General features: G+C 40.4%; 1 protein-coding gene across 1 annotated transcript in view; it reads right to left on the reverse strand.

Moving 5' to 3' along the window:
• The window catches only part of LOC137152040 (vesicular inhibitory amino acid transporter-like), a 95,285-nt gene that overhangs the window by 32,160 nt on the left and 37,068 nt on the right, over positions 1–26,057 (reverse strand). The window contains exon 3 of the mRNA XM_067546508.1: positions 6,567–6,725. Coding sequence (XP_067402609.1) covers positions 6,567–6,725 — 159 coding nt within the window. The remainder of the gene's footprint in view (positions 1–6,566; positions 6,726–26,057) is intronic.

Here is a 26,057-nt window from a genome sequence, read left to right on the forward strand (position 1 = left end):
ATTCATATTGGAACAGACCACAATTCATAGACAGCCAGGTTAAAAGCCATCTGCCTCCACAGCCATAAAAATTCAAAGAATGATGTTACAAATATATAATATGATGTGAAGGTCCATTATTTCTCTGGCAAAAGGGTGAATGGTACAGATACTCAGAGCCAAACCATGATTTCTGAAGTCTGAAATGAGAAAAAAACAAAGAAGAATATGGGAATACATGATCTGCAGAGAAAAAACTGCTCAAATGTAAAGAGGAAGCAAGCATGGTTCATATACCAAGCAAATTTATTAATACAGTTTTTAGAGGTAGGCCATAGAAAATCTCCTTAATCCAGGGTTAATTAGAATGACAGAGATTAAAGAAATCTGAATGACCTATGATGAACACTGCAAATTGCTACATAGAATTCAGTCTTCTTGGTATTAAAGGGCCATATTATTATGAATCCCTCACTCCCACTGATGTACAGTGACTCCATAAGTAGTCCCATTGATGTCAATGGGCCTGTTTATATGTTCCGTATTGTAAAGATTTAACAATATGGGCCCCAAAATAAGTGTGTGTGTGTGTGTGTGTGTGTGTGTGTATTTATATGTATACACACTCAGAGAGAAAATATATGGTATTGAATAGATATTAAACACACAGACAAACGATTGGTCACTGCTGCACAGAAGACAGAGTTTCTAGATACAGAACAGGTGATTGCTATAGTTCTGAGCCTGAGTTAATTGAAACTCCTGCTTAACTGAAGTTTGTTTGTGTCTTGCAAAAATCTATGCTCCCCCCCCAATAACAAAAACCCAGGCTTTTTTTATGTCACCTTTCATCCCAGGATCTCATAGCATACTTTACAAACATTAATTAATTAATATGTATAGGGTTTCTGTTATCTGAAGGTTGTGGATGTTCCCAACAGGTTCTGTCCTGTACCTGTAACTTTACAGGAAGTCTCAGTAAGGGAACTTATGATTAATCATCCTATTCTGAACAGGCCACAACAGATAGTTGATACTGATTTATATGAATTTGAGAAGGATTTATCTCGCAGGTCTGGTTGGGCTCCCTCTACTGGCAGGTTACCAAATTGCTGTATGGGAATCCAGCCTCTGGATCCCCAAGTGATTTAAGTCTTCAGAGTCTGCCACAGTCTTGGTCCTTAGGCACACTCTTGAAGTACAGACCTTCTAACGTGGCCTCCTGGGAACTGTGATTACACAGTCCAGCTTCCCAGCTCTGGGCTCAATGCTGCCTCCTCAGGCTCCTCCTGTCGCTGAAACACACCCTCTCCCAAAATTCCACCGAAAGTGTGACCGTTCTGGGTTATGGTTTAACTCTCCCAGGGGGCACATGGCAATTATACCATATCACACAGACACTTTGAATGGAGTCTAACACATTACTGACCTCTACTTAATCACATGAGAAATACACAGCTCTATATGAAAAATAATAAACCCGATAGACGTTCCCTTTCACTCTAGCTCGCCATTTCCCTGGGGGGACAATCTGTGTTCAGGCAGGCAGGATCCCCTCCACCTTGCCTAATCTGGCTCCTGCAGCAGCTTCCCTCATCTTAAGATAGTGAATAATGGTTAAAGAAAGAAAGAACAAACATAACAGCTCCTGCCCTTTACAACCTATCCAGTCTCCTCTGGTAGGTGACTCCTGGATCACCATCCTCAGGTGAACCCAGTCCTTTACCATAGAATCATAGAATATTAGAGTTGGAAGGGACCTCAGGATGTCATCTAGGCCAACCCCCTACTCAAAGCAGGACTAACCTCAGCTAAATCATCCTAGCCAGGGCTTTGTCAAGCCGCAGCTTAAAAACCTCTAAAGATGGAGATTCCACCACCTCCCTAGGTAACCCATTCCTGTGCTTCACCACCCTCCTTGTGAAAAACTTTTTCCTAATATCCAACCTAGACCTCCCGCACTGAAAATTGAGACCGTTGCTCCTTGTTCTGTCATCTACTACCATTGAGAACAGCTTAGCTCCATTCTCCCTGGAATCCCCTTTCAGGTAGTTAAAGGCTGCTATCAAATCCCCCCTCATTCTTCTCTTTTGCAGACTAAACAAGCCTAGTTCCCTTAGCCTCTCCTCATAAGTTTTGTGCTCCAGCTCCCTAATCATTTTTGTTGCCCTTCTCTGGACTCTCTCCAACTTGTTCATATCCTTTTTGTAGTGGGGGATCCAAAACTGGACACAATACTCCAAATGTGGCCTCACCAATGGTGAATAGAGGGGAATAATCACTTCCCACGACCTGCTGGCAATGCCCCTACTAATGCAGCCCAATGTGCTATTAGCCTTCTTGGTAACCAGGGCACACTGCTGACTCATTTCCAGCTTCTTATCCACTGTAACCCCCAGGTCCTTTTCTGCAGAACTGCTGCCTAGCTCGTCGGTCCCCAGTCTGTAGCTGTGCGTGGGATTCTTCTGTCCTAAGTGCAGGACTCTGCACTTGTCCTTGTTGAACCTCCTCAGATTTCTTTTGGCCCAATCCTCCAATTTGCCTAGGTCACTCTGTATCCTATCCCTACCTTCCAGGGTATCTACCACTCCCCCTAGCTTAGTGTCATCTGCAAACTTGCTGAGGGTGCAAACTACCCCAACCTCCAGATCATTAATGAAGATGTTAAACAAAACCGGCCCCAAGATCGACCCCAGAGGCACTCCGCTTGTGACCAGCTGCCAGCTAGACATGGAACTATTGACCAGGTGTCTTCATTGCTATGTGGCTTCTCCCTTGAGAGACTAGTTGTTCTAGTTAGGAGCAGTCTTTTGTCTAGAGCCGTGGTGCCCAGTCTTATTATACAGGAGGGCCACATAAAACTAAACACAATCTTGTATGGGCCAAACAGATTCTACATGTTTTAATAAGATTTTAAGGTCACCAGTATTGATTTATATTTTAAGTTCAACTTGTTTTGTATGCATTTAGATAGATTGTTTCTGTGTACAGTATTGTCTATTTACACATTTGTGTAAACTAAAATGATGTAAACATGGCGACAAAACACTAATAAATCAGCCATTAGTTTATTGTGTTGAAGCAGGCCATGGGCCTTATGAAATGCTCTGGTGAGCCGTGTATATCAGGCTCCCTAGTGGAGGGGAAATAGGGTACACTTTACTGGGGTCCGGAAGCCCTGGAGGGCCTGGCCCAGGCTGCAACCCCCATTACTGTGAGATAAAAATTGAGGCTAAATTGTAGATCATGCCTGAGGATAGTCATAGAAACTTATTTCCCTGTATCTATGTATCTATTGTCCAGATCTTGTGAGATTTGCTGGAGCCAATCAGAGGCAGTGTTAGAGCAGTCTCAAGCAACATTCTGAACAGTAAGTTGCTGGGCCTGCTGGCCCAGCCCAGGCCCTTCTATAGAATAGAGAGTGTGTGCTTGTGCAGTTAAACTAGGACTTGTAGTTTGAGACTGAGAGACAGAGAGATTTGGGCTCCTCTCTGTGACATGGTCTAGCATATCAAGATCAAGAACTACCAGTCCCAGAGTTCCTTGTGCATAGGCAGGAGGGAGGGACAGCTGGTGGGAGGGGCAAAGCAAAGCACCATAAGACCATGGGAGCCAGTGCTGCTGCTTCTTCTGGTAGGATTTGCAGGCCCAAAATATATGTGAATAAGTGTCTAATTCACTCAGAGTCACACACACACCCCATACTGCCATGTCTGGTGGTGGCTATAAATACAATCAGGCAGCCCCAGAAACGTAAGGAGGTTAAAGAAAGGGAACTAAAAGAAGCTAAAGGACACCAATCTATCCTCCAATTTTTCAAATCAGATCAGGCCTTTCTGCAGTCAGGCAATATACTAACAAGAGAAGCAGATGAATAAAATCAAGATGAAAGTGATTTCAATGTAGAGACTGTGTCTGTGGCACTGGCAATTGATGACAAAGAGAAGCTACCAGAACATGCATCATGTGACTCCAATCTAATGCTTGAAGATAGTCACCATTAGCACCACCACATTCAGAAGGTTTACAAGAAGCAGGAGAGAGTAGTGCTACATTATCTGATTCTTGTCTTTTCAAAGATCCAGGCTTGTGGTCTGAAAACATAACACATTCTGTCCATCAAAAAATTGTTCTATCTGGTGTCCTGATTTTTGAAGAAATGCAGAAGCTAGCAAAGTCAATTCCAAAACAAAACAAAAATAGTAAAGAGGGAGATTTTTCAGAAATGTAGAATATGTAACAGTAATTTCAGAATTCAAACTTTTTTCATGGCTCATAAGATTGCATGTATGGGATGAGGGATTGTGGTATGTGTGTGGGAGGGGGGACCCATGTTACAAGTTTTTACTGGGCCTGAAAAAATTATGATTGGGCCCTGCGTGTACAACCCACAGGCCATAGGTTGGGCATCCCTGGTCTTGATCAAGTACATTTCAGTGGTGCAACACTTAAGTCAACGACTCCCTTTTGTTATCTCTTTGCCACCAGCCTTTGGAATTCTAGGCCAACCTGGAGGTAACAGTACAACAAAGAACATAAAGAACCCCCACATCCAAAAATGGAATCTGCAGTCTGGTAAAGATATATACCGAGAGTTCATAAGCTCAAACAGAATTCATGAATTGTACAAACAAATTCCCCAAATCATTGATGGCATTCATTGATACTATTCATTCTTTTAAGAGGTTTTGAAGCTCACAGTTGCAAGACACTTCTTAGGAGTTGAAAAAAATTGCAAAATGAAACAATAATGAAACAATGTTTTGCATGATATGGGATACTGGAAGATACACAGTACCTTATACCTCAATAAGGAGTTTCATGGATCGTCAAGGAACTATAGTATAAATGTATGCATATTACATAGTCTCCCAAATACTCACAAAGCAATGGGCCAAATGGGCCTGATCCAACAGCTACTGAAGTCAATGGGTGTGTTTCTATTGACTTCAGTCAATGCTAGATTGGGCCTAATATGTAGTGAGGCCTCAATTTAGCATGGCAGTCAAGCATGTGCTTAAATCCCCTTGCTCAAGTGTGTTGCTAAATAAGAGTGGACATAAGCACATGCTTAAGCATATGCTTAAAGTTTAGTCCCCAGTTCAGCATAGTAGTTAAGCAGATGCTTAAAATTAAGCATCTACCTAACTACTGTGCTGAATTGGGAATTAAATTTTAAAGTACTTCAACAGAAATCCAAGTGCTGTAAGGATGCATATATAGATTAATTGAACTTGAGATATTTTCCATTGGAAGAACTTGCCTCTGTAGAATAACTGTTCAGGACAAGAAGTACTAGAATATGTCATATAAAACTATATTTGTTGACACTAAAACCCATAGGTTTACTGTGATGGAAAAGTATTCTTTTATTATAAATTGAAAGGAAACATTAGAATCAAGCTGCCAAGCCTTTCACTCCTCTGGTACATGGAGATGTCCGGGTAAGAGATGAAGATAGCTCATGGAAACCTTCTCTTGTGATGAAATGTCTTAAGAAATCTTGTTTTCATGTGGTAAAATAAAATCCAAACCAATACCATAAAATTAAAGAAACATGATAAGAACTTCAGTGAGAGTTGCAAATTTATTCTTGGAAAGACACATAAGTGATGCTTAAGATGCAATACACGCTCAAAAATGATGAAAATAGAACTTGGAATTCAAAGACCTTGTTTTTGAGGTGTTCAGAAACAAGTTCCTCAGGTAGTGCAATAGATTTAACAAAATCAACAAAATTAACTGCTAAAGTGGAAGAGAGTATATATCACTGTCCAGATGGTACATTATCAAAAAGACTGGAACCACTTTAATTGAGATGTTCTGGTATGTTTTTAAAATACCACTTTAGACATTTGTAGAGGGCACACACTATATTCAGTGATGAGTACACATGTCTGCATAAGGTGTGTAAATGACAAATTCTCTCCAATAAATAGGTGGTCATATTGGAAGCTGACTGATCAAAAAGTGAGGTATGGAATATTAATTAACATGAAATGAAATGAAGGGTGACTGCTGAATAGATCTGTGTACTTGCACTTGTGTTGACTGTGCTTCAGTTAGCTTTAAAAAACCCCAATTATTTAAATAGTGCTTGCCATGGAACAATGTGATATTTGAATTAAAATATCTCCTTTACATGTATAGACTGTATAAAAGGGGACCTGTGCCGTATTTAAAACATATCCCCTGATGCTGAATGCATGATTTGGTAACTTACATCTGCCCATACTACTGTATCTTACAATTCTTACTAAATCCAAGAGGTCTTGTAACAAAATCTGTCTAGCAGAATTTTCCTTGTTCATTTTGCTAAGAAGGTTTCAATTGCATTCTGCACATGGAAGTTAGGCCATGCTGGACCTGGAGAGTTCATCTTGGGGGAAGGCAGATTATCTATGCTGCCACATTAACCACCAGCAGTGGGAAAGAGTGATAACTTCACTTGTTCATCAGGTACATGTAGTCTTATACCTCAAATACCGTAATTCTAACGTCAACAGGTTTTTTTCTTTAATTAGCACTGTAATGTCTTGTCCCTTCAAATCTTTGAGCACTCCTCCCTTCACAGTGCAAAGCCTCACTTCTGTGTTAGTTTCAGTTTCAATAAAGTCAGAACAGCAGACAGCAGTGTTTCTATCCGCTCCCCTCGGTCTGTGTCTAACTGCTTCTCTGTTGGCTCCAGATATAACATATTGGTGATGAGGAATTTATATCCTACAAACGTCCGGTGCTCCCTCTTCCTGAAGAAGAAGAGTAAGCAGATAATAATAATAATATAAAAAAAGAGGCAACAAGGGGCACAAGGTAGCAGACTGCTGCTTTTTGCTGAGGGGACATTGTCAAGTGGCAGGGCTGGTATAGCCCAGAGGAAAGTGCTCGAGTGGTTGACAGGGAGCTAACACCCAGCTGGCACAGGCAGGACTCCCTCATGCTAGAGGCAGGTGGCAACAAAGTGACTCACACCTTGGGTGCCCCAAGAAGCACCACCATGTCAACCGCAGCCCTCTTAGTCCCCCCTCAGTCAGATTGGGAAAAAATGTGCCTGCTGTTGTAGACAGTACCAAGCATTTTTTAATATCCTTTACAGTAAATATGCTAGACCCCCTTATTCCATCAGAGTTCTAATGTGCCTTCTTTAATGTGCTGAAAACAACTAGGTCCCTTCTACAGTAGCAACCAAGCAGTTTTAAATAAAATGTAAAGACCTATACATTTGTTAGAGTCAGTGGATATCCCTCCCAACATTTGTTGGCAACTATAGTTTATTTGCCTTGTATGGGCATGGCCTAACTGCAGATGAAAGCTAGGCCATACCATCCAATCTATGCAAGGTCATGCAAGCTCAGTTCCACAATCAGTTACAATCACATTTGGCTACATCCTAAGGCAGGCATCCACCTAATTTGTATCTGTGAATGATGGGTTTAGATCCGGCACAGGACTGGAGCCTTTGGTTTGAATTCAATTAGAGTTATGTCCTTTAAAGAGACATTATGATTTGAAAATGAGAAACATTTTGCTCTTGATTTGCATGAGTTATTGCAAATGTGACTTTCTTAACAGCACGCCATCTTTTTTATCATGGCATCAAAATAATATTAATAATGTTATTTTTGTAATAACTTATTTTAGGCAGGCAAATATTATTTTATATTGAAATGTAGATTTAATTTCAAGATGGAGATTTACATTATGTGTTGTCCTCTATGTCACAATAAAAATATGGATACAAACAAAATAATTAAAGTTGGAAAATCTCACACATTCTTATTACTTGACCCTTGAAAATGCTGGAAAATATTGTTATAGACAATCTGGAAAAATTGCTCAAACTCCATCTTCTTTGTTTATGCAGGGAGATAGGAGACTAGAATAAGAATAGCTTGAGCTTGGAGGATGAATGATCAGCTAGTGCAGATTTCATCTATCTGCTAATAGTGGACTAAATCCTGACATCCTTCTTTATTCTTTACTCAGACAAAATTCCCTCTGAAGTCAAAAGGAATTTTGTCTGAACAAGAACTGATTACAGATGTTAGGATTTGGCCCTTTATTTAAGTGCCAACATTTTGCTTAATGCTAACAAGAATGTAATTGTATCTATCACAGGCATTTAAAATGCATCACTCACTAACCTGAATAATTCAGGTATTTATGATGAAGAAAATTCTTCAGGTTTTCCTTTACTCTAGCCTGTTATGTGAGTTGTGACACTGGCAGGCCAGATGCCAGCTCTTGTCCAGGCTTCAGGCATTAGCTAAGAACTGACAAACTCATAGCTGGAGACCAGACCAGTTCACCTGTATGTTAGTTTTGCTCAAAATAGGTATTATCTTATAAGAATATATTTAGTGTTTAAACTCTATGAACTGCTTGTAAATTGCTGCATGCATTAATCTCACTTGTAATGTCTGAGTTTCATACTATAAGAAAATATGTAAGTTTTGCTTTATAACTTTGAAAATGTTTGCTCTGAATTTGTGAACTCAGACACAGAAATCATTCCTCTCTTCTCTTCTCTTCCCCTTCCCCCCCACCCACCCTGCACCCCGCCCTGCACCCCGCCCATCCAGAAGAACTATCAAAATTAGATGGGCCATCAAAGAACATCACAATACATGGTTGATTAATGGCTCTATGGCACCTATGGAGGAGTACATGCATAAGACCTCATCCCATCGCTTTGAATGCTAGAAGAGGGAAATAAAAATAATTGATGTGAAGAGTTTTCATCTCTCTTCGTTGTTTGAACTCTCACAGGTCTGGAATCACCAAAATGAAGCCAGAGATCCCCAAGGGTTGATTCTTGAGTCTGCTCTGAAAGACACTTTGAATGGGCAGATTGCTACAACTCTCACTCAGGATTTAGATTGCAACTCATTTGTGCATGTTTGCTTGCTTCAGCCGGTAAATAACTCATTTCTCTTCCCTAGTGAATAAACCTTTAGACAGTTTATTACAGAATTGGTTACAGATGTTATCTTTGTAAGATCTAGGGTACCCGTTGATCTGGGGTAAGTGACTGGTCTCTTGGGAGTGGAAACAACCTGAATATTGTGTGATTTTTGGTGTAAGTGACCATTTATCACTAAAATCCAGTTTGTCTAGGTGGCAAGATAGATTGGCGCGTTTAAGGGGACTGTCTATTACCCCATGGTAAGACTGTTATAGTGATCCAGGAGTTCACATTTGTTACTGGCTTGGTAAAATCTAGTTATAAAACATATAACCAGTTTGAGGTATCTGCCCTCTTTTTGACAGTCTGCCCTGAGGTAGGCAATTACAGTTGTGAGCCGTTCCACACAGTGTAACATGGGCAAAGGAGAAATATAAGGTGAAATTCTGGACCCATTGACGTCAATGTCATATCTCCCATTGAGCTGGGGTCAAGGTTTTACAGACATACAATTCTGTTCTGCTCCCTTGGGATATTATTGGTGTGGGTTGTTTTTAAAGGATTTAAATAAGGTCATGTGCTAAGAACTTCTGAGGCACACATTCTCTCCCACTCTGAGTTGATTTCTGTGCATGAGGGAACTGATTACTGCTTTCTGATTTTCTGTGCCATCTACCATAACCTTAGCCTTAGCCTCAATGTATGTTAGAGGAGTTCCTAGGCTATGCCAGCTGACTATGGTCCCTAAGGAACTGTACAACAGCCAGTGGCTGACAGAAAGTACCCCACCAGCTACACCCCTTCTTCACCCATCTCTTGACACTTCTATTCTAGGGACTGCAGGGAAACTGATACAGAAGTTAGCTACACCAGCTCTGTCCCTGGTAAGGGCTTTCTGCTCCGTTTATGCCACTCCCGAGGTGCAAAGGGGATTTTGCCCCTTAGCAAGTACTTTGAAATTGGGAACAGTGCTTTGAACTCTGGTTTTCTGTAGTCTCTTGTAAGATATGGGAACGAATCCAGAGAAATATTTTGGAGATACATGAGTGAAATGTGTAAGTGGAGAGCTACCCATGAAACTTGCATTAGGTTTATCTCTTTGTGGAAGATTCAGGCCATAGTGAGAACAAGGAATTCTGACGATATTTTGTCTGAGAAGGTAAAGAAGCATTTCTTGGATATGATCTATTTTCTTACTCATGTATGAAATGAAGACACTTCCATATTGCTGTCTCCAGCATTTACCTACAATCAGTGGAGGTTCACAGAATTCTAAAGACACTTTAGGAGCACTCCATTTTACCAAACAGTCCATCAAATTGGAATTAATGGCAAATATTTCTCTTTAAGTCTTGGTGAAATTTTGCACTGTTTACCATGCTCCACTCTCAATTCCTGGCATTTGAGCCAGAGTAATCTTCTCTGCTATGCTTGTTCCTGAGCCAAAGCCCAGGACAAGATAAGTCCATAAATAACCTCCTCTGAATAATTTTAGAGCCATTGTTTCCTTTTGATCCACTATCTGAACCCCCTCTCCATAATATTTTTATCAAATAGCTGCCGTTGCTAAATGCATCACTTCTGCTAAGACTGACATTAATTCTATTCTATATTTCAGCCAGCAGGAGTTAGGAGAGGAGATATCATTACCACATTGAAGTTGTCAGATACGTATGGTAACGAGTACATGATAAGAGATTGGGTTAGGTGTTTAGTTCTCCTTGGTCTCTATAGGCTAAATTGTAATACCCTTACTCACAATGAGTAGTACTTTACTCAGCAAGTATTCCCACTACTATGGTATTAAGTGCTATTAAACATGAACAAGAGTATCACAGTCTGGCCTTATAATATTAACTCCTTCAGGATTTAAAGGTGAAGTGCTTGGGACAAGGTCTGCTTTACTATCACAAGGTTCTTCTTGTAATATAGCACAGAAATAAACATTGCCTGTTTTAGAAGCATGCAAGAGTGTAGATTGTTAATTTTGTTGTGTATCTTGCTTTTTAGACAGTTCAACATTATATTAGAAAACTTTTAGAGCCTTCTGGGGAATTTCGCAAGGATAGAAAATGGTCACAGACAGCTATTCTTTTGCTTGCTGGAAATTAATATAAAGTATTTTTACAATATGGAACCTAGGCAGGAAATTGCTATGCCTTCTGTAGAAAATTGATTGTGTAGCTCATTACATTCCCTTTGAAAATTTGTTTTCTATGACTCTGATAAAGGTAGGAACTACAGTCTTTTTTTGTAACTAGGTGACTCATCTTAGTATGGATGTTTCCCACACATTTTCTCTGGACAGAGATTCTTTTATATGGTTGAGCAGGTGAAAACACATTAAACCTATCTGAAGTGTGTCTGTAGGGTATTCAAGATAAGCGTCGTATAAAGAACTTTATCCATAGCTTCTTCTGCAACTCTCAATCCATGACTTTTATCCATTTGCTTGAAATGTTTGTTCTACTCCTCTATCAGAATGCTATATGTAGCATCTGAAGCTCCCCAAGAGATTTTCTTTCCATTAACTTTCTATTGATTTTCATTTATGTGTATAGATTGCAGCATATACATTAACTGTAGCTCAGAAAAGTTCTGACTTACAAGAGTTTTGCCTTAATGACAGTACCTTTGTATTTGAATATTAATCACAGCAATCTGATTCCTTAACGTTTAGGGCCAGACATGATATACAGGTGAATCCAAATACCAGTCACATGGACTCAATCTACAGAAAGTAAATAAATCAGAGTGAGGAATGTAGCATTTTATACCAAAGTATGGACAGAAAGAATTCACAGGGTAAGAAGGCATGGACAGAATGGCAAATGAGCTGAGTCTGAGTAACATAACAAAAAGGTAAATTATGAATAAATTTGTCTAAAAAGTAGTGAGGAAAAGGGAGAGAAGAAAAGAAACAAAGATATAAAGGTAAATTAGATAGGAAAAAGGTCACAGTCAAGTGTTTTTTGTTCAAATTTCATTTTAAAAATATGTTGCTTTATAGAACCTAATTTGAGTAGAAAGCTGTTTTTAAAACAAATCACTGAATATAGTTTTTAAATAGTGAATAAATGAAAACCTTTCTCTAATTTTGTAATCCCAAACAAAACGCATTGAACTGGTCTAGTGATTCAGAACCAGAACATGAAATTGACTAGAAACATGGCATGAAATGAACCAGTGTTGTTTCATTGTCCAAGCTAAGTGAAGTGTGAAAAAGCAAGCATATAGTATAAATGATGGAAAGGAATTTATATTTTGCAGTGACTCTGAGGTGGAAAAATATGTCTTGACTGTGTGCTAATACCTTTCCCCCAGTAAAGTCCTACCTTGGTCAGCTGGTATTTAGGCCAATTATTTAGGTTTTTCCTTGTCATAGTCACTCAGTTAATGGGCGCACACTAAAACATGAAGTAAGTATCCAAGGCTGGCAGCCTAAAAATACTTTAAAGTCTGATAAACTTAAACAACACTTTCAGTGAATAAAGGGATGATTGTTAGTCACTTAAAAGACCTCTTGGAGTCATATTTCCATATAGTGTTTATACATTACTCAAGCTTAGATTGTACAACCCTTACTCACACCAGTGAGCATTTATCTCACATTAATATTTCTGTTATGGTTGTAACCTTTTTGCCAGATGTTGTCAGCAGCAACAAGTGTTCACATAGGTAGGTGTTCCTCTTAAAATTAACAAACACCATTGGCTCAACTTTCCCTGGGTTCTTTAATAGACAATACCTCTCCACTTGCAAGCACTGAGTCTGTGTATGAAACAAAAATAATTTTATTAGGGACAAACAGACATCATCATCAACACAGGGAGACACAGTTACAGTATATCTATATGAATGTTTAAGTAAAATATGCTCCCATGGTAACTTGGGCAGTAGTAGTCTATTAGGTCCACCAGTGTGAATGTCCAGTATGGAAATATCCTTTCTCCACATCCCTTCCCCATTTGCAAAATCCCACTCATAGTTAGCATAGTCCCATATTCCAGAGGTGCTCTCAGGAAAGCCTTTCTCCAGTCCCTTGGGAAGTGCTGCCTGGTCCTGTCCTGAGGCTCCACCATGTAACCCAGCTATAGGGATTTTAGTTTTATTCAGTGGCTGAGTAGGAAGGGGCTCAACAGAGTTCACTCCGCTCTGGTGCTGTCCTGTTCCGGAAGACAGGAAGAAGAATCATATTTTATTTGGGTTAAATTGTGCCTTTAGGTGATTCGGAAGCTGTACTACGCCTGGAGTAGCCCTGGCAGGCATAGTGCTTCAGAGACACCCCTCTCAGGCAAAATTCCGTCTACACAGCAAATTATGACACCAAGCCATCCCCATCCCCTGACACTCAATGCCAGCTCAAATGTGGGAGGAGGACACCTGCTGACTCCTGTATGTGTGAGTACTCTACATGGGAGTGAATGAGGGTGAGGGATTTTTACTATGTCTTTGTGTATGACTAGGTGCAAAGTTCAAGTCGCAATCTATCCTTCAGTTACTATTATGTGTAAAGGTGACCGGATGCAGGGATAGGGGGGCAGAGGAACTTACACATGTTCTGGATACTAGATCTCAAGTATCCAAGCTATTTCATTGGACCTTGGTTAAATCTACATCAATTTGAACAAGTGTTTTCTTGAAATAGTAATATATCACAGTTTTTTTATTGATCACAGTCAAATATCACAAGATGTATATCAATAAAATCAGAGTTAAACCCAAATGCAAACAATTCTTCAACCAACTAACACTTGAAGATGAGAAAATCCAAGGTCATTCTTGGGCTTGGATGTAAATGTGTTTCAACATGCACCAAACTACAGATAAATCATCCATCTTCCCTAAGGTGTAATATCTATTTTCCTGTGACATTACAGGGCTTTGAATTCTATCAGGAAAGAAATATGACAATAGAGTGCTGTCACCAAGTGGAAGCTGAAATGTTGACTTAGCAAGAGGCCTTTGTGTGTCGTGTGTTTGGATGTTTCCTAGGGTATGTCTATACTGACAGCGGCAAAGTCGCCACTCTCAGATCAACCTATCTGGATTGATTGAGTGGTCAGTGAAGACCCGCTCAATTGATCCAGAAGTCAATGCTGGTAAACCACCCCCTCAAGTGGTGTAGCGCTGCATCGACAGGAACACAGTTCCCATCAGCGCAGTGCAGTGAAGACACAGCGCAGAAGGGAAGCACAGCAGTTGACCAGAGCTACGTAAGCTACTCTGCGTAGTTTGCGTAACTCCTGTCGACTGCCGCCGAATCGCCAGGTCAGTGTAGACCAGGGCCTAGAGATGGATTCCTATATACGTAAGGAAAAGTAAAAATCTCTTTGTCAGTTGTTTGTACTTTAACTTCTGATGAGTATTTGACTCTCATTACAACCATTGCTTTCAAAGTAAAAATCTATGTAAACCATTACCATCTGGTGGCTTTTTGGGAGCATGTATGAAATGAGTTAGTTGTCTTATTACAGTTCCTAGTGGGCAATCCACAGTCAAACAAACTAGCACAGTTAGCATTAATTGGCATCTTTGTTGGGAGTCTCAAAGATTGTGACTGGCCCATGCAAGAATGGGTCCAGTGCACCTGGCCTGATTAGGTATTGCCCAATTAGGCCTAGGGAAGGCATCTGGGCTTTATAACCTGCAGACCATGCAGGGAATAAAGAGGCTTCTTTGGGGCCTTGGGTGAGCAGGGGAAGGCATCAGCTGGGAAAGCTTGCGTCACTGTCTAGTGTCACTCCAGGCAAGATGTGCTGTGAGAGCAGAAAGATAGACCATCAGGAAGGAAGGTCTGTGCCCAGGTTGGGACTGGGAAGAAGACGTTTGAAGACTTTGTGCTAGACATAATAAACTGGACCTCATACAGGGGAATGTTTTGAATGTCTGGCCTATGTGAACTTTTTAATGGGAGCCTGCATTAAGGAGAAGCTGGGGCAGGCCTCAGCAATGCTACTCATGATCAGAAGGGAGTGCTACAGGCAGGCATGACCTTTGATAGGTAATTTCAATGCAAGTATTATGGATTGAATGGGCTAGAGTCTAAGATCTCCCCTTCTCCCCAGATGTAGTCCCTCTAGAAAAGTCTAAGTCTAGAGTTTGGAGGCTGTTCTGATGCATGGATGCCTATAGTTGTATTTTAGACATTTGTACAATGAGATGGTGCACTGGACTGGGAGTCAGGAGACCAAAGGTCTATTCCAAGCTCTTCAACTTATCTGCCTTGTGACCTCTCTCACTTTTTTGTCTATCTTGTCTATCAAGTCACTTCACCTCTCTGTGCCTGTTTCCTTTCTCACCTTTTGTCTATCTTGTCTATTTAGACTGTCAGCTATCTGGGCAAGAACTGTCTCTTACCGTCTGATGGTACAGTGTTTGTACAGCACAACTGGTTCCTGATATCAGGGGAGGTCTATAGGCACTACCGTAATACAAATAAAGAAAGTGGTTCCACAATGTTCAGAGAAAACAACGAGAGTTCTGTGGCACTTTGAAGACTAACACATTTAATTTTTGTAGGCATAAGCTTTCGTGAGACTCAGCTCACTTCGTCAGATGCAGAGGTAGAATGATACAGTAAATAGGAAACATAGATATACAAGTGCATAGAGAACAATGGGGGAGGTGGATGAAAGCTGGGTACTTGAGGGCTAATGACAGTCATTGAGTCAGAGGTGAAAATGGGTGAGCAAAGCAATTTGCCTCTTGTAATGAGAGAGCCATTCCAAATCTCTGTTTAAACCCAGTTTGAATGTGTCAAGTTCGCAGATCATTTCTAACTCAGCAAATGTTCAGAGAGATTCAGATCTGGGGGGTTGATTTGCTTCATTAGTAAGAGAGTGGCTAGCTGCAGAGTTTGGAATTGGATGCAGATCCAGAGTTTGAGGGTGTTGGAATCTGGGATTTAGCCTTAAATCCATCTCTAGATAAGTTGCAAAGATGAGGTAGTGTGGAAAAAGTTTGCATTACTATTGACTGTGCTGTACCTCTTCTGAGTGTAATTTTGCTATCCCTAAAGGCATATCACTCTTATTGTAGTCAGTGGGCAGCATTCACTCCTGGGTCTGCCCTGGCTAATATCAGAACAGACTCTGGTGGGGGCTCCAGCAGTGGAAAGTCCATGAGGAAAGCTATAGACTGGGCCCATGAAGCCCAAACAGTGGAATATGTTGACCGGGCAGCCTGGAGGGGAATGCTTTAGTTGTGGTCAGAGCTTAACAGGCACCTCCTCAGAAGGGGTTGTACTGAATATGATTCAAACTAAACTAAAGCATTCCCCCTCCCCAGCATATACACAAAAGGGAGGGCAAAGAGGGCAACATCCACCTACCTTTCTTCAGGATGAAGTTACTTTTTTTTTTTTTTTTTTTTTTGGTGTTGCAAGGGAATAAACTTGTGAAGGTAGGTGTAATTTTCTCCTCCTTCTGCCAGCAAGTGCCTGTGTAATAAGAACAGTAGATCTGGGCTGTAACCCAAGAGTACTTCATTTTGCAATGGCAATGTTAGTCTGACACACTTCATAGCCATGGATTTTTAAAATTAATTTTGAAATAAGAAGCAAAAGTCTATGACGGATACACAGTTCCAGCAACAAGCTAATAGGGAACAGCCTTTTACAGCTAAAGTGGATGAGCCCTCATTTGCCAATCTCACACTCATTCCCCTGTTGGCATGATTGGATTATTTCCCAGATGGGCATTAATGTGTTCATAGGGCACATTCAGTTAAAGGGTCAAAGTTTATTAAAGCTGCAGATATTGCATTTGCTCCGAGCATATAATTAGAACGGCAGATTGCTTCTGTGTTTTGCCTTTCATATAGTAGATTTTATTATAAAACAGCTCTGGATAATTTCACCACCTGCTTTTGTCAAGAGCTTTAAACTAGCATATAAATAAGACTCCTTATTCAAAATGAAATTGTATTTTTCTGTAAAGCTAGTTTCTGAAGATTAAGATTAATATGGTAGACTGTGAGGTGAAATACTATAGTCCCTCAGACCTCCACAACTTGGTTTGTGAGTTTGTTGGACTTTCTTCTCTTCAGAGCTCACTGTTCCAGTGATTTCATTTGGTGAGATCTTCAATGACAAATATGATTTTATATCACAGGTCTCACCTGGCGATTACGGCAAATCCGTATGTTTTCTAACCAGATGGCATTGGACATATACTGTCACATAAAAGCAAGGTCTTAATTGTCTGTGAACAGTCAAGATCTTATCACCCTTTTTGTAAGAACAGAGTTGGTAACTGTTGTGTCCTGGCTAAATTCAAATTTGGGCACATCCATGCTGCCTTCCTAAATTATCCTTTCAGTGTCAATTGGGTACAATATTTTGTGTTATTTGCTATCCTGCACTGCTTTGTTGTATGGCAGTGTGCTCTGTGATCACTGCTATGTTCCATTCCAATGGGGCTACAATTCAGTGGTGAATGAAGTGATTAGAAATTCACCACTGAGATGCAGCCGTCTTTTTAACAGTAACTGTTGAACACCATAAAGCAGTACAGTGCAATGGCTCTGTACAGAAAAACATTGTATCTAGTAGTTCAACTCACCCTTCCTACTAATCCATGCAAAGTCAACACACTGGCATCTCCAAAGGTGAAGTCTTAGAGCCAGATCCTCAGCTACAGCCAATAGCTAGAATTGTGCAAATAACTGATTTATTTATTTATTGGTTCAATGACCGAACACCCCTCCCCCCCCAATTTATTTTTGAATTTTTTTTGTATCCCAAAAAAAGTAAACTGTTTTGGGTTGAACAAAATATTTCATTTGAGCCAGAACAAAATATTTTATTTTATATTGGGGTTTTACTAACCTTTTATAAAAATAAAAGCCATGTAAAATTTGAAACACAAAGGCATTTCAAATTCAATCAATGAAACATTTTGTTTAGAAAATTTCAAAATCAAGCATTTCAACTTCTTCTAATCACTCCTTTTTTTCCCCGCTGAAAGAATTCTGAAAATTGATACAAATTCACAAAAGGTAGGCTAACCCAAATCTGGATTTCCTGGGGGAAAAATGTTTCATTTGTAAAATTTCACCCAGCTCTACATTCCACACAAATGTGGAGGTGTGTGTAAAGGCCAATTTTGTGGTCTCTTGAAACTGGTGCTGTCGAGTTGCCAACTCATTGGCACAAGTGAAAGTGCCCTGAAGTCGTCTTTAATTTGTGCTGGATGGCAGTAACCCCAAGGAGTCATTCCAGCAGCAAGGGATCACCAGGGCATAAAGGAGTCCTAGTCATGCTTCATTCCCCCAGGCAAACCCCCCTCAGTAGCTGAAGAGCTGGAATGGGTACAAAGCAGCTGAAATGCACCAAAGGATCAATGTCATAGACTATGTCAATGTCACTACCTGGATGGGCGGAAAAGTTGGGCATGCATGCAGTTACCCTGAAGTGGCATGTGAAGGTTTTCTGTCATACAGGCTAAGGCTGGATGGAGATATATGAGCAGAATTTTGAGATGTGCAATGTGACATTTTACTTTTGTGCGTTTATTTAGGAGATGTACTTATGAACTGCTCACATTGGAGTGTTAGTATTTTGCAGGATCTGTGCAGTGTAGGAGTGTAGTAAATTGGTCATCATGAGGTAAACTGAATGACCTAGAGCATTAGGGAATGGAGCCATGCTTCTTGCTTCCTGTTTCAAGAGGAGGAGTTTTTGCCCCATACTCAGTTTGTTCTGATACAGGTGAATAAAGCAAAGTTTTCCCAGCCTCCAGTTCCGTACATTGTGTTATTTTTATTCCACTGAGCAGATCTCTTACAAAGGAACATCACAATTTGCTTAGTTATTCCTCTGTCTTCCTCCTGGAACAACCATTAGACACTCATCAGAGTTTCAGATGAGATAGGATTATGCTGACTGGTGAAAGTGATTGTGGATTTTTCCATTTGGGTCAAATAAGAAAGTTCAGGAGAGCATAAGAAAATGACATTTCTGGGATCCCAATTTATACTAATGAGGTATGATTTTTCTCATCTTCTTCATGGTGCACAGGAGTGGGGAAGTATGTAAACTGAGCAGTATCAAATCAATAGGCTGGTAAGATTCACACAGCGTAGGCTGTCAGGTATGTAGTCAGGACTGCTGGAATATACACAGCTGCTATGCAGAGAACTTGCATGAATACAGATGAGGGTCATACCTCCCTGCAAAGTGGATGTCTGCAGGATACCAGCCTGTGTGGTGCATAACTCTGAACAATGCATGCGAAAAGGAAAACCCTATTCTGCTTCAAAGAGCATGTTAAAGTAGCAGCAGACAAGGGAGCATGCCCAGTGTGCAAAATGCTTGTTCTCTCTTATATAGATTAGCGCACATGATTACAATGTAGGACTGGGTTCAGAGATCTTCTGGTTGCTGTGAAGCTAAGCTGCAGTTATTTCATCGCCTGTGACATGATTGTTGTTACTTGATGCTATAGGTTGGGCATATAGGCCCCATTGCATGGTGAAAAGAGTGACTACTGTATGATGGGAAATGAGGTGACGATTCAGCTATTAGTTTATTGAAATGATCATTTTTAATAAAAACCCCACCCACATTACAGTTGATAAGCGTGCAGAGATGGGTTTAGTGTTTACTAAACAATTAATGACTTGATGCATGTTCTGTACTCCAATCTGATTCCCTAATGGACCACACACTCCCATCTGTGGCCATGTGCAACCTGCTGTGACAGGTTACCAGCAGTTTACACTGCTGGCAACTGCTTGAGACTGCTCATGTTGACATGTGGCTCTCTAGATCTGTTGGGTTAGGTGGGTAACCATACTACCCCACAGACAGGGGCTGTGGTAGATCTTTTCTGCTTATGGAAGTTATGTCTCTTTATTGCTCCTGTAGAACTCACTCTGAGGGTTACAAATATCTCAGTCACAGATGGTAACAGGGAAGTAGCTGTCCAAGTGGGGTTTAATATCCCTGAGGCAGCTGTGATGGGAATTTAGTGCTTGTAGTGTGGCCTCTGTGTGTTAAGAGATAAGATGAAGGCAGAAGGATTAGAGGAGCACACTTATTACATTGTCATTATTTATGATATATAATGATTATTATTTGCTAAGCTCTAACAATGTTTGGCAACCTGCTGACATGAACATTGACCCATGTGGTTGGTGGGTTCCTGGCCTGCTGCAGCCTTTTGTTCTATGTTCATTGCTGGTTAGTAATTCTGCTTCTCTCTGTATTAGTCCAACCAGGAGTGGAAAACTATTTTATGACTAGAGCAGAGAGGTGTCAAGCTCAGTATGAGGAGAAAGCAAATTCCATTTTTAATGCTGGTCCATGAGGCAGAGCATAAATTTGCACTGAAGTACTTCTCTCAGTCCACAGTGGATCTCCCACTGCAATCAATGAGAGTTTTGTACAAAAACCAAGGATAAGATATTGTCTTTATGTAGTAATTAAATTTCACTTATTATTAGGTAAATCACATTCATTTTCATGCAGTGGGAAATTAGGACTACCACCCCTTCTTTTTTTTGTTTCACCTAATTTCCTTATCCTCTTTTCTCTCTCCTCCCGTTTCTTTTCTTTGTGTCTCTCCTCTTTTCTTCCACCTGCACTTCCTTTCCTGGAGCAACTTCCTATTTCTCCCTATAGAATTCACTTCCACCCCATTTCTGATTCCATTTGATCACGTCATCATAAATCATTAATCTCTGATCATTTGAGTTGTTGTCATCATTATGCATTAGTCAATTTCTCTGTGTGACTAGTAGGAATAAGGAAACTCACACCTCCCAAAGCCATCATTTCAAGCTGTTTGCAGATGTGGGACAGCAACATTGCATTGGGTTACACTAACTTTATGTCTGGAAGGATAACTTTGCAACCATGAGGACTAGAAACTTTCTTTTTAAAAAAATCATATTTTGCAGCCTCTGGACATATCATATGGGCCATATAAATAAATATCAACTAGTCTGCATTCATCCTAGGGGGCTGCGTGTTTGGCATCTTGACCTAGACACCCCACTATAACTTGTGCACAGTACAACTCCACTTCATTTTCGAAGCTTTAACCTGTTTCTCAGGAACATTCTTCTGTGACCTTCTCTGTGTACATTTGGATTAATGTGCCACTTTATATAAAGGGACTACTGGACTCCTGTTTGTATGTTATCTGCTCTATGTAGGGAAGTAGGCCCGGCCTGCCCAGACTTTGTGCAGTCTTGATTCTGGGGTTTCTAGGGACTAGTTCAGGCCTTGGTTCATATTAGGGCAACCCTAGGGGCTACTCTAATTTGTTCCCTGGTTTCCATGGCCTTTACAGATGTTGTAGCATCTGAGGAATAGGCCCACCACATTCACACCCAACATGCACCTGGCCTAGCCAGAGCATTCTCTGAGTCAGGGGCTTTTGCAGGGGGGTACAGTGCTGACTCTGCGCCCAGCTATGAGACTCCCTGCACCAGTGGCCTCACTGCAAGGGCTTTATTCTTGCTTTACAGGCCCTTTGTGCTGGCTGTGGTGCTTCAGGACAACAATGAATTGGGTCCAGTGGGTATTTGTGAACTTATACTGGTGGGGAGGAGAGGGAAGCAGTAGGAGGAAAGGGATATATAATAGTCTGAAGAGAAATATGAATTTTTTAAAACATTTATTTAGCAGTTTGTCAAAAGCATCAAACATAGAGATCAACTCAAAGAACTAACAAGGATTTTATTTAAAAAGTCCTAAGCTGGTGAGAGCTTTGTGGGACTGAACAAAACAAGAGTTGATCACATACAGGAAATAGCTTGCACCAGTCAGCAAAGCTTGAATTACTACTAGCAGGAACCTCTGACAAATTCCTTAGGGTGGTGGGATTCTAACATTGAAGGCAGCTCCCCTTTTTCCCTACCTTCCTTCTCTCTCTGTCATCTTACACTCTCTTGACACTTTTCTCTTCCCCTCCTTTCCCCTTTTCTGCCCTTTCAGTGTGTTCCTCCTTCCCATTATCTGTCCTTCCCTTCCTTTCACTTCTTGGTTCCTCCTCTTCTCCCATTCTTCATCTTTACTTCTACACTTTCCCTGTCTCTGTTTTTATCCATCTCCTTTTTCCTTTATTTCCTCTAGCTTCCATTTCCTCTCCATCTTTCCTTCTGATTCTCCTTTCCTCTTTCCCTCTCTTCCCTGTTTCCCTTTAAATTACCTTTCCTCTCTCCTCCTCTCTATTAATTTCTTCACAAAAAGAAAAAAATCAAGCAGGAAGGGCAACACTAGCATAAGTGTTGTATAGCTCACCGTACTATATACTATAACCTCAGGAAGACATAACTTGGCAGAGAGAAGAGGGAGGAAAGCAGGAGAGCTGCCTGTGGTGTTAGCACCCCACCATTGGAAAAAAGGATAGTCTAGTGGTTAGCGCATTAGAAACCCGGGAAACCTGGGAGGTTGAATTTCTTGCTCCATCACAGACTACTGTGTGACCTTTGGCAAGTCATATAATCTTTCTGTGTTTTGCATTCTCATCTGTAAAATGGGGATAATAATCCCTACCTCACAGAGGTGTTGTGAAGATAAAAACATTATTTCTATGATTCTGTTAAAAGACTGTGATATGCTCAGGCATACAGTAATGGGGGCTGTATACATACCATAGATAGATAGCTCACAAGTAGCTACAAGCTGACAAATATCTAAACAGTGGACAACAATACTTAAAAGTTTTCAAATAGTGTATTTTCAAATACATGACAAACTATTCCAGAACACAATACATTTCTTAACATTTTATTTCCCATGTGAGCCCTGAGGACTGTAAATCTTGAAATACCATCAGAATATTTTTTGAGCTTCATTTCCTTTTCAACTGAAATTTGGAAGATTAAACATTTTCTTACAGCGATAGATCACTCAGTTATTAATAATAATGCAGAAGAACTGGATAAATGATTTTCAGCAATCAGACACCAGTTTTTAAAGTTTTATCGTTCATGAATGGGAATGCTGAATATTGAAATATGATTTAGTAGCAGACTAGTCTTTTAAAGCACAGACAATACACCTTATTTCTTCCTACCCCACACACTTTTTTGCACTTTTTCAGGGTAAATGATTAGTGTAGAATGAATTTTGTATGTGTGATTCAGAGTTCACTTTAGAGAATGAAAAGCGAAATGCATTATAATCAGGGGTGAACAGATAAAGTGGTTCTGGCCTCAGCAACTGTCTTTCAATATCCTTTCCTGATCTATCTCTAATGTTCTGTTATCACTAGCATTGGCAGAGAACACATATCTCATTGCTGAAAGAGGAGAAAGAAATATAGTGGTGGGGAAAAGAACTCCCAGTTAGGAAGTGAAGTGCTTTAAAATGGACTGCAAAGCTTTTGTTACAAAAGCAACTGAACATCATTAACAATTTGTAGCGATGAAATCCTGGCTCCACTGAAGTCAATGATAAACCTCTCATTGACTTCTATGGGAGCTGGATTTCACCCTACGTGTAAGTTTAAACATTAAAAAAAATACACTTACATAGCCAAAGACAATGTTTGGAAGTTGTTCCTATTTATAATTCCAATTCTGGGGTGTACTTAAAACGTGCCTAGCTTTAAGCGTGTGAGTAGTCCCATTGGTTTGAGTGTTCGCAAGTACGTTCCTCAGATGGGATATACATGTGCCAAGTCCTGAGTTCAGGGCTCTGTGTTTTCCTTAAACCCAATGAGGATATCACAACCACCTGAAAATTAACAGGGAGAGACTGTTTTTGGTGGTAACTTATGATATCATCACTGAAGAGGGAACTTGGAACCCTGCTACCAGACAGATCCTGCTAGATGCAGTAAATAAAGGAGGAAAATGGTTGGTAGACATTTCCTTTCAAGACTGTATTTATTTCCAGTTTGTTTCTCACCACTTATTCTGGATCTTCTAGTTAATGCTGGTTGTTGGCTTTTAAAATAAGTTTTAACAAAGCACTAGCAAATGGGATAAGGAATAATCCAACACCAGGCAGCGTAATGGACTGAAACACCTAGTAGGTTTGTTTGATTATTTATTTATTTATTTATTCTCTCTGGCTTCTGTGATTTTACTTATTAGTATTATTTATTGAGTGCCCAGAGGTGTGCTGGTCATTCCACAGACCTATCCAGTGCCTCCAGACTTTTCAAATGTCCCTCTGGAGGGATGTCACTCCAGATTCCAATTCCAAAGTTGCAAGTTTTCTACATGAATATATTGTGTCCCTTATTATGTATCTTTGTCACATATTGAGTCCCACACTTGGGTCTTGGCAGGCTGAGAGGTAAATCAGAGAGTTCTTGAGACTGAAGGCCTACTTGCCCTGGCTGCTCTTGCAGACAGTTTCTCCCTTCGAGGTGTCTGGGCCTGGCCCCATGAGGAGGTGTTTGGCCTTTTGTATCCCACATGGGTGATCTGCCCCAAAGTTCCTGAGTCCTGGAGTCCCAGAGAGGGAATCTGGGAGCCACATACTCACTCTTGGTCCTGCTCTGATTGCCTCTACTGAGTATTTTTCTTCCCAGGATTCTGTGCTTACCTTCAGAAGGAGGTGCTAGGGCTTTTGTGGACTTTCATTGTTGTATTTGCTTGTTATTTAGGGTATGTCTACACAAGGCAGTTATGTGTGGAAGCCAGGGAGTGAATCCATAGCGCAACAGCTTGCCTTGCAATAATGTCCTGTGGTGGATACTGCTACAGTGCAGTAAAAATTCTCTCGTTTGCCTTGACATTCTCCTGCTACAAACAGTGGTGCTCTGTTTTATCTGCATGGGATATTATTGAACGGCAAGCTAGTGTGCTGAAGATTCACATGCTAGTTTGCTGTGTAGTAATATCCCTTCTAGACAAGCCTTCATATTTTCTTCTATACCTTGATATATGAAAAAGGTCATATGTAAATTATGACATCATGACGATGATGATGACATGGGAACTTTATGCAGCATAAAGCATCTATGGACTTTTGAGCTAATTAGTTATAGGGAAGAATCCTGAAAAAATGACCAACTTTAACTTCCCTGATTCTGAAGTAGCAGATGTTGGCTTCTACAGAAGGCCTCAAAGGCTCAGTTTGTCATGGAAGTCAAACCAAAGAACTGTGTGTTCTGTGGAGTTGCTACAGGTGATAAGAGCTCTTCAGATTCTCAGGTCAAGTCTGTTTCCCAGTGAGGGACCCTGAAATTCTTAAGAATGACTTATGAAAGATCCAATTTAAAAAAACTTTTGGAAAGCAGGTATGTCTACCACATGTTGATCTCTGGCAGCTGGTCTGAGGGTATGAAGTAGGCAAGAGCCAAAAATCCATGGGACATTCGGGGCTGTATCCAATGAAAAGCAAGTAATCCACATACTGGTTTCCCTTCTTCTGTGAGCTCACTAGTTCCTCTTCCAACATGGACTGCATGGCTTACAAGGTTGTCCTACTGTCCCTGTCCACCACTAAATGCCTCCCATGTAACTTCCTATTCCCTAACAAACACCATTCTTTGGTTGCCCATGTCTCTACCCAGATGACTATTTCTGTTTGTAATACTTTGAAGGCTCCTATATATATGTTGGTGGGGCACTATAAGTACCAAATAGATATATGGTAGGGTGACCAGATAGCAAGAGTGAAAAATCAGAACAGGGGATGGGGGTAATAGGCACCTATATAAGAAAAAGCCCCAAATATCGAGACTGTCCCTATAAGATCGGGACATCTGGTCACCCTAATATATGGTGATAGACCCTTTTAGTACCAAGACAGATTTTTGTTTTTGAAACTGAGAAGTTTTTGCATATTGTTTTTTTCAGGGTATTTTTTGTTTTTTCTTTTTTTCACACATTTTCAGTGGCAACATAGGCGTGAGGGAGGGAGCAAAAACAGCAACTGAAAAAACAAACTAAAAACCATAATATTTTCATTTTCAGTTTAGAAAAGAACAAAGCCAAACTCCGTTTTGGAGACCTTTTGTTCAAAAACTAAAAAAACTAAAAGTTTTTGCAAACCCTTTTGAGAAAAACTGAGGGGTTTGTTTGTTTTTTTAAAAAAAATAAAAAAGAATTTTACCATTTTCTAACCAGTTCTAGTTGAAATATTCAAATTCATTTGAAGGCTTCCCTCAGTGGCACATTCACTGAGGCAACTCTAGGAAATCTCTGAAGAGTACGAGACAGAAAGCAATAAAGGAAAATGGGATAGAAAAAAAAGCTTGTGCAA

Source organism: Emydura macquarii, unplaced genomic scaffold (assembly GCF_026122565.2).
Source record: "Emydura macquarii macquarii isolate MOO-44397 ecotype Brisbane River unplaced genomic scaffold, CSIRO-AGI_Emac_v2 contig_1146, whole genome shotgun sequence".
NCBI classification, from domain to species: domain Eukaryota; kingdom Metazoa; phylum Chordata; order Testudines; family Chelidae; genus Emydura; species Emydura macquarii.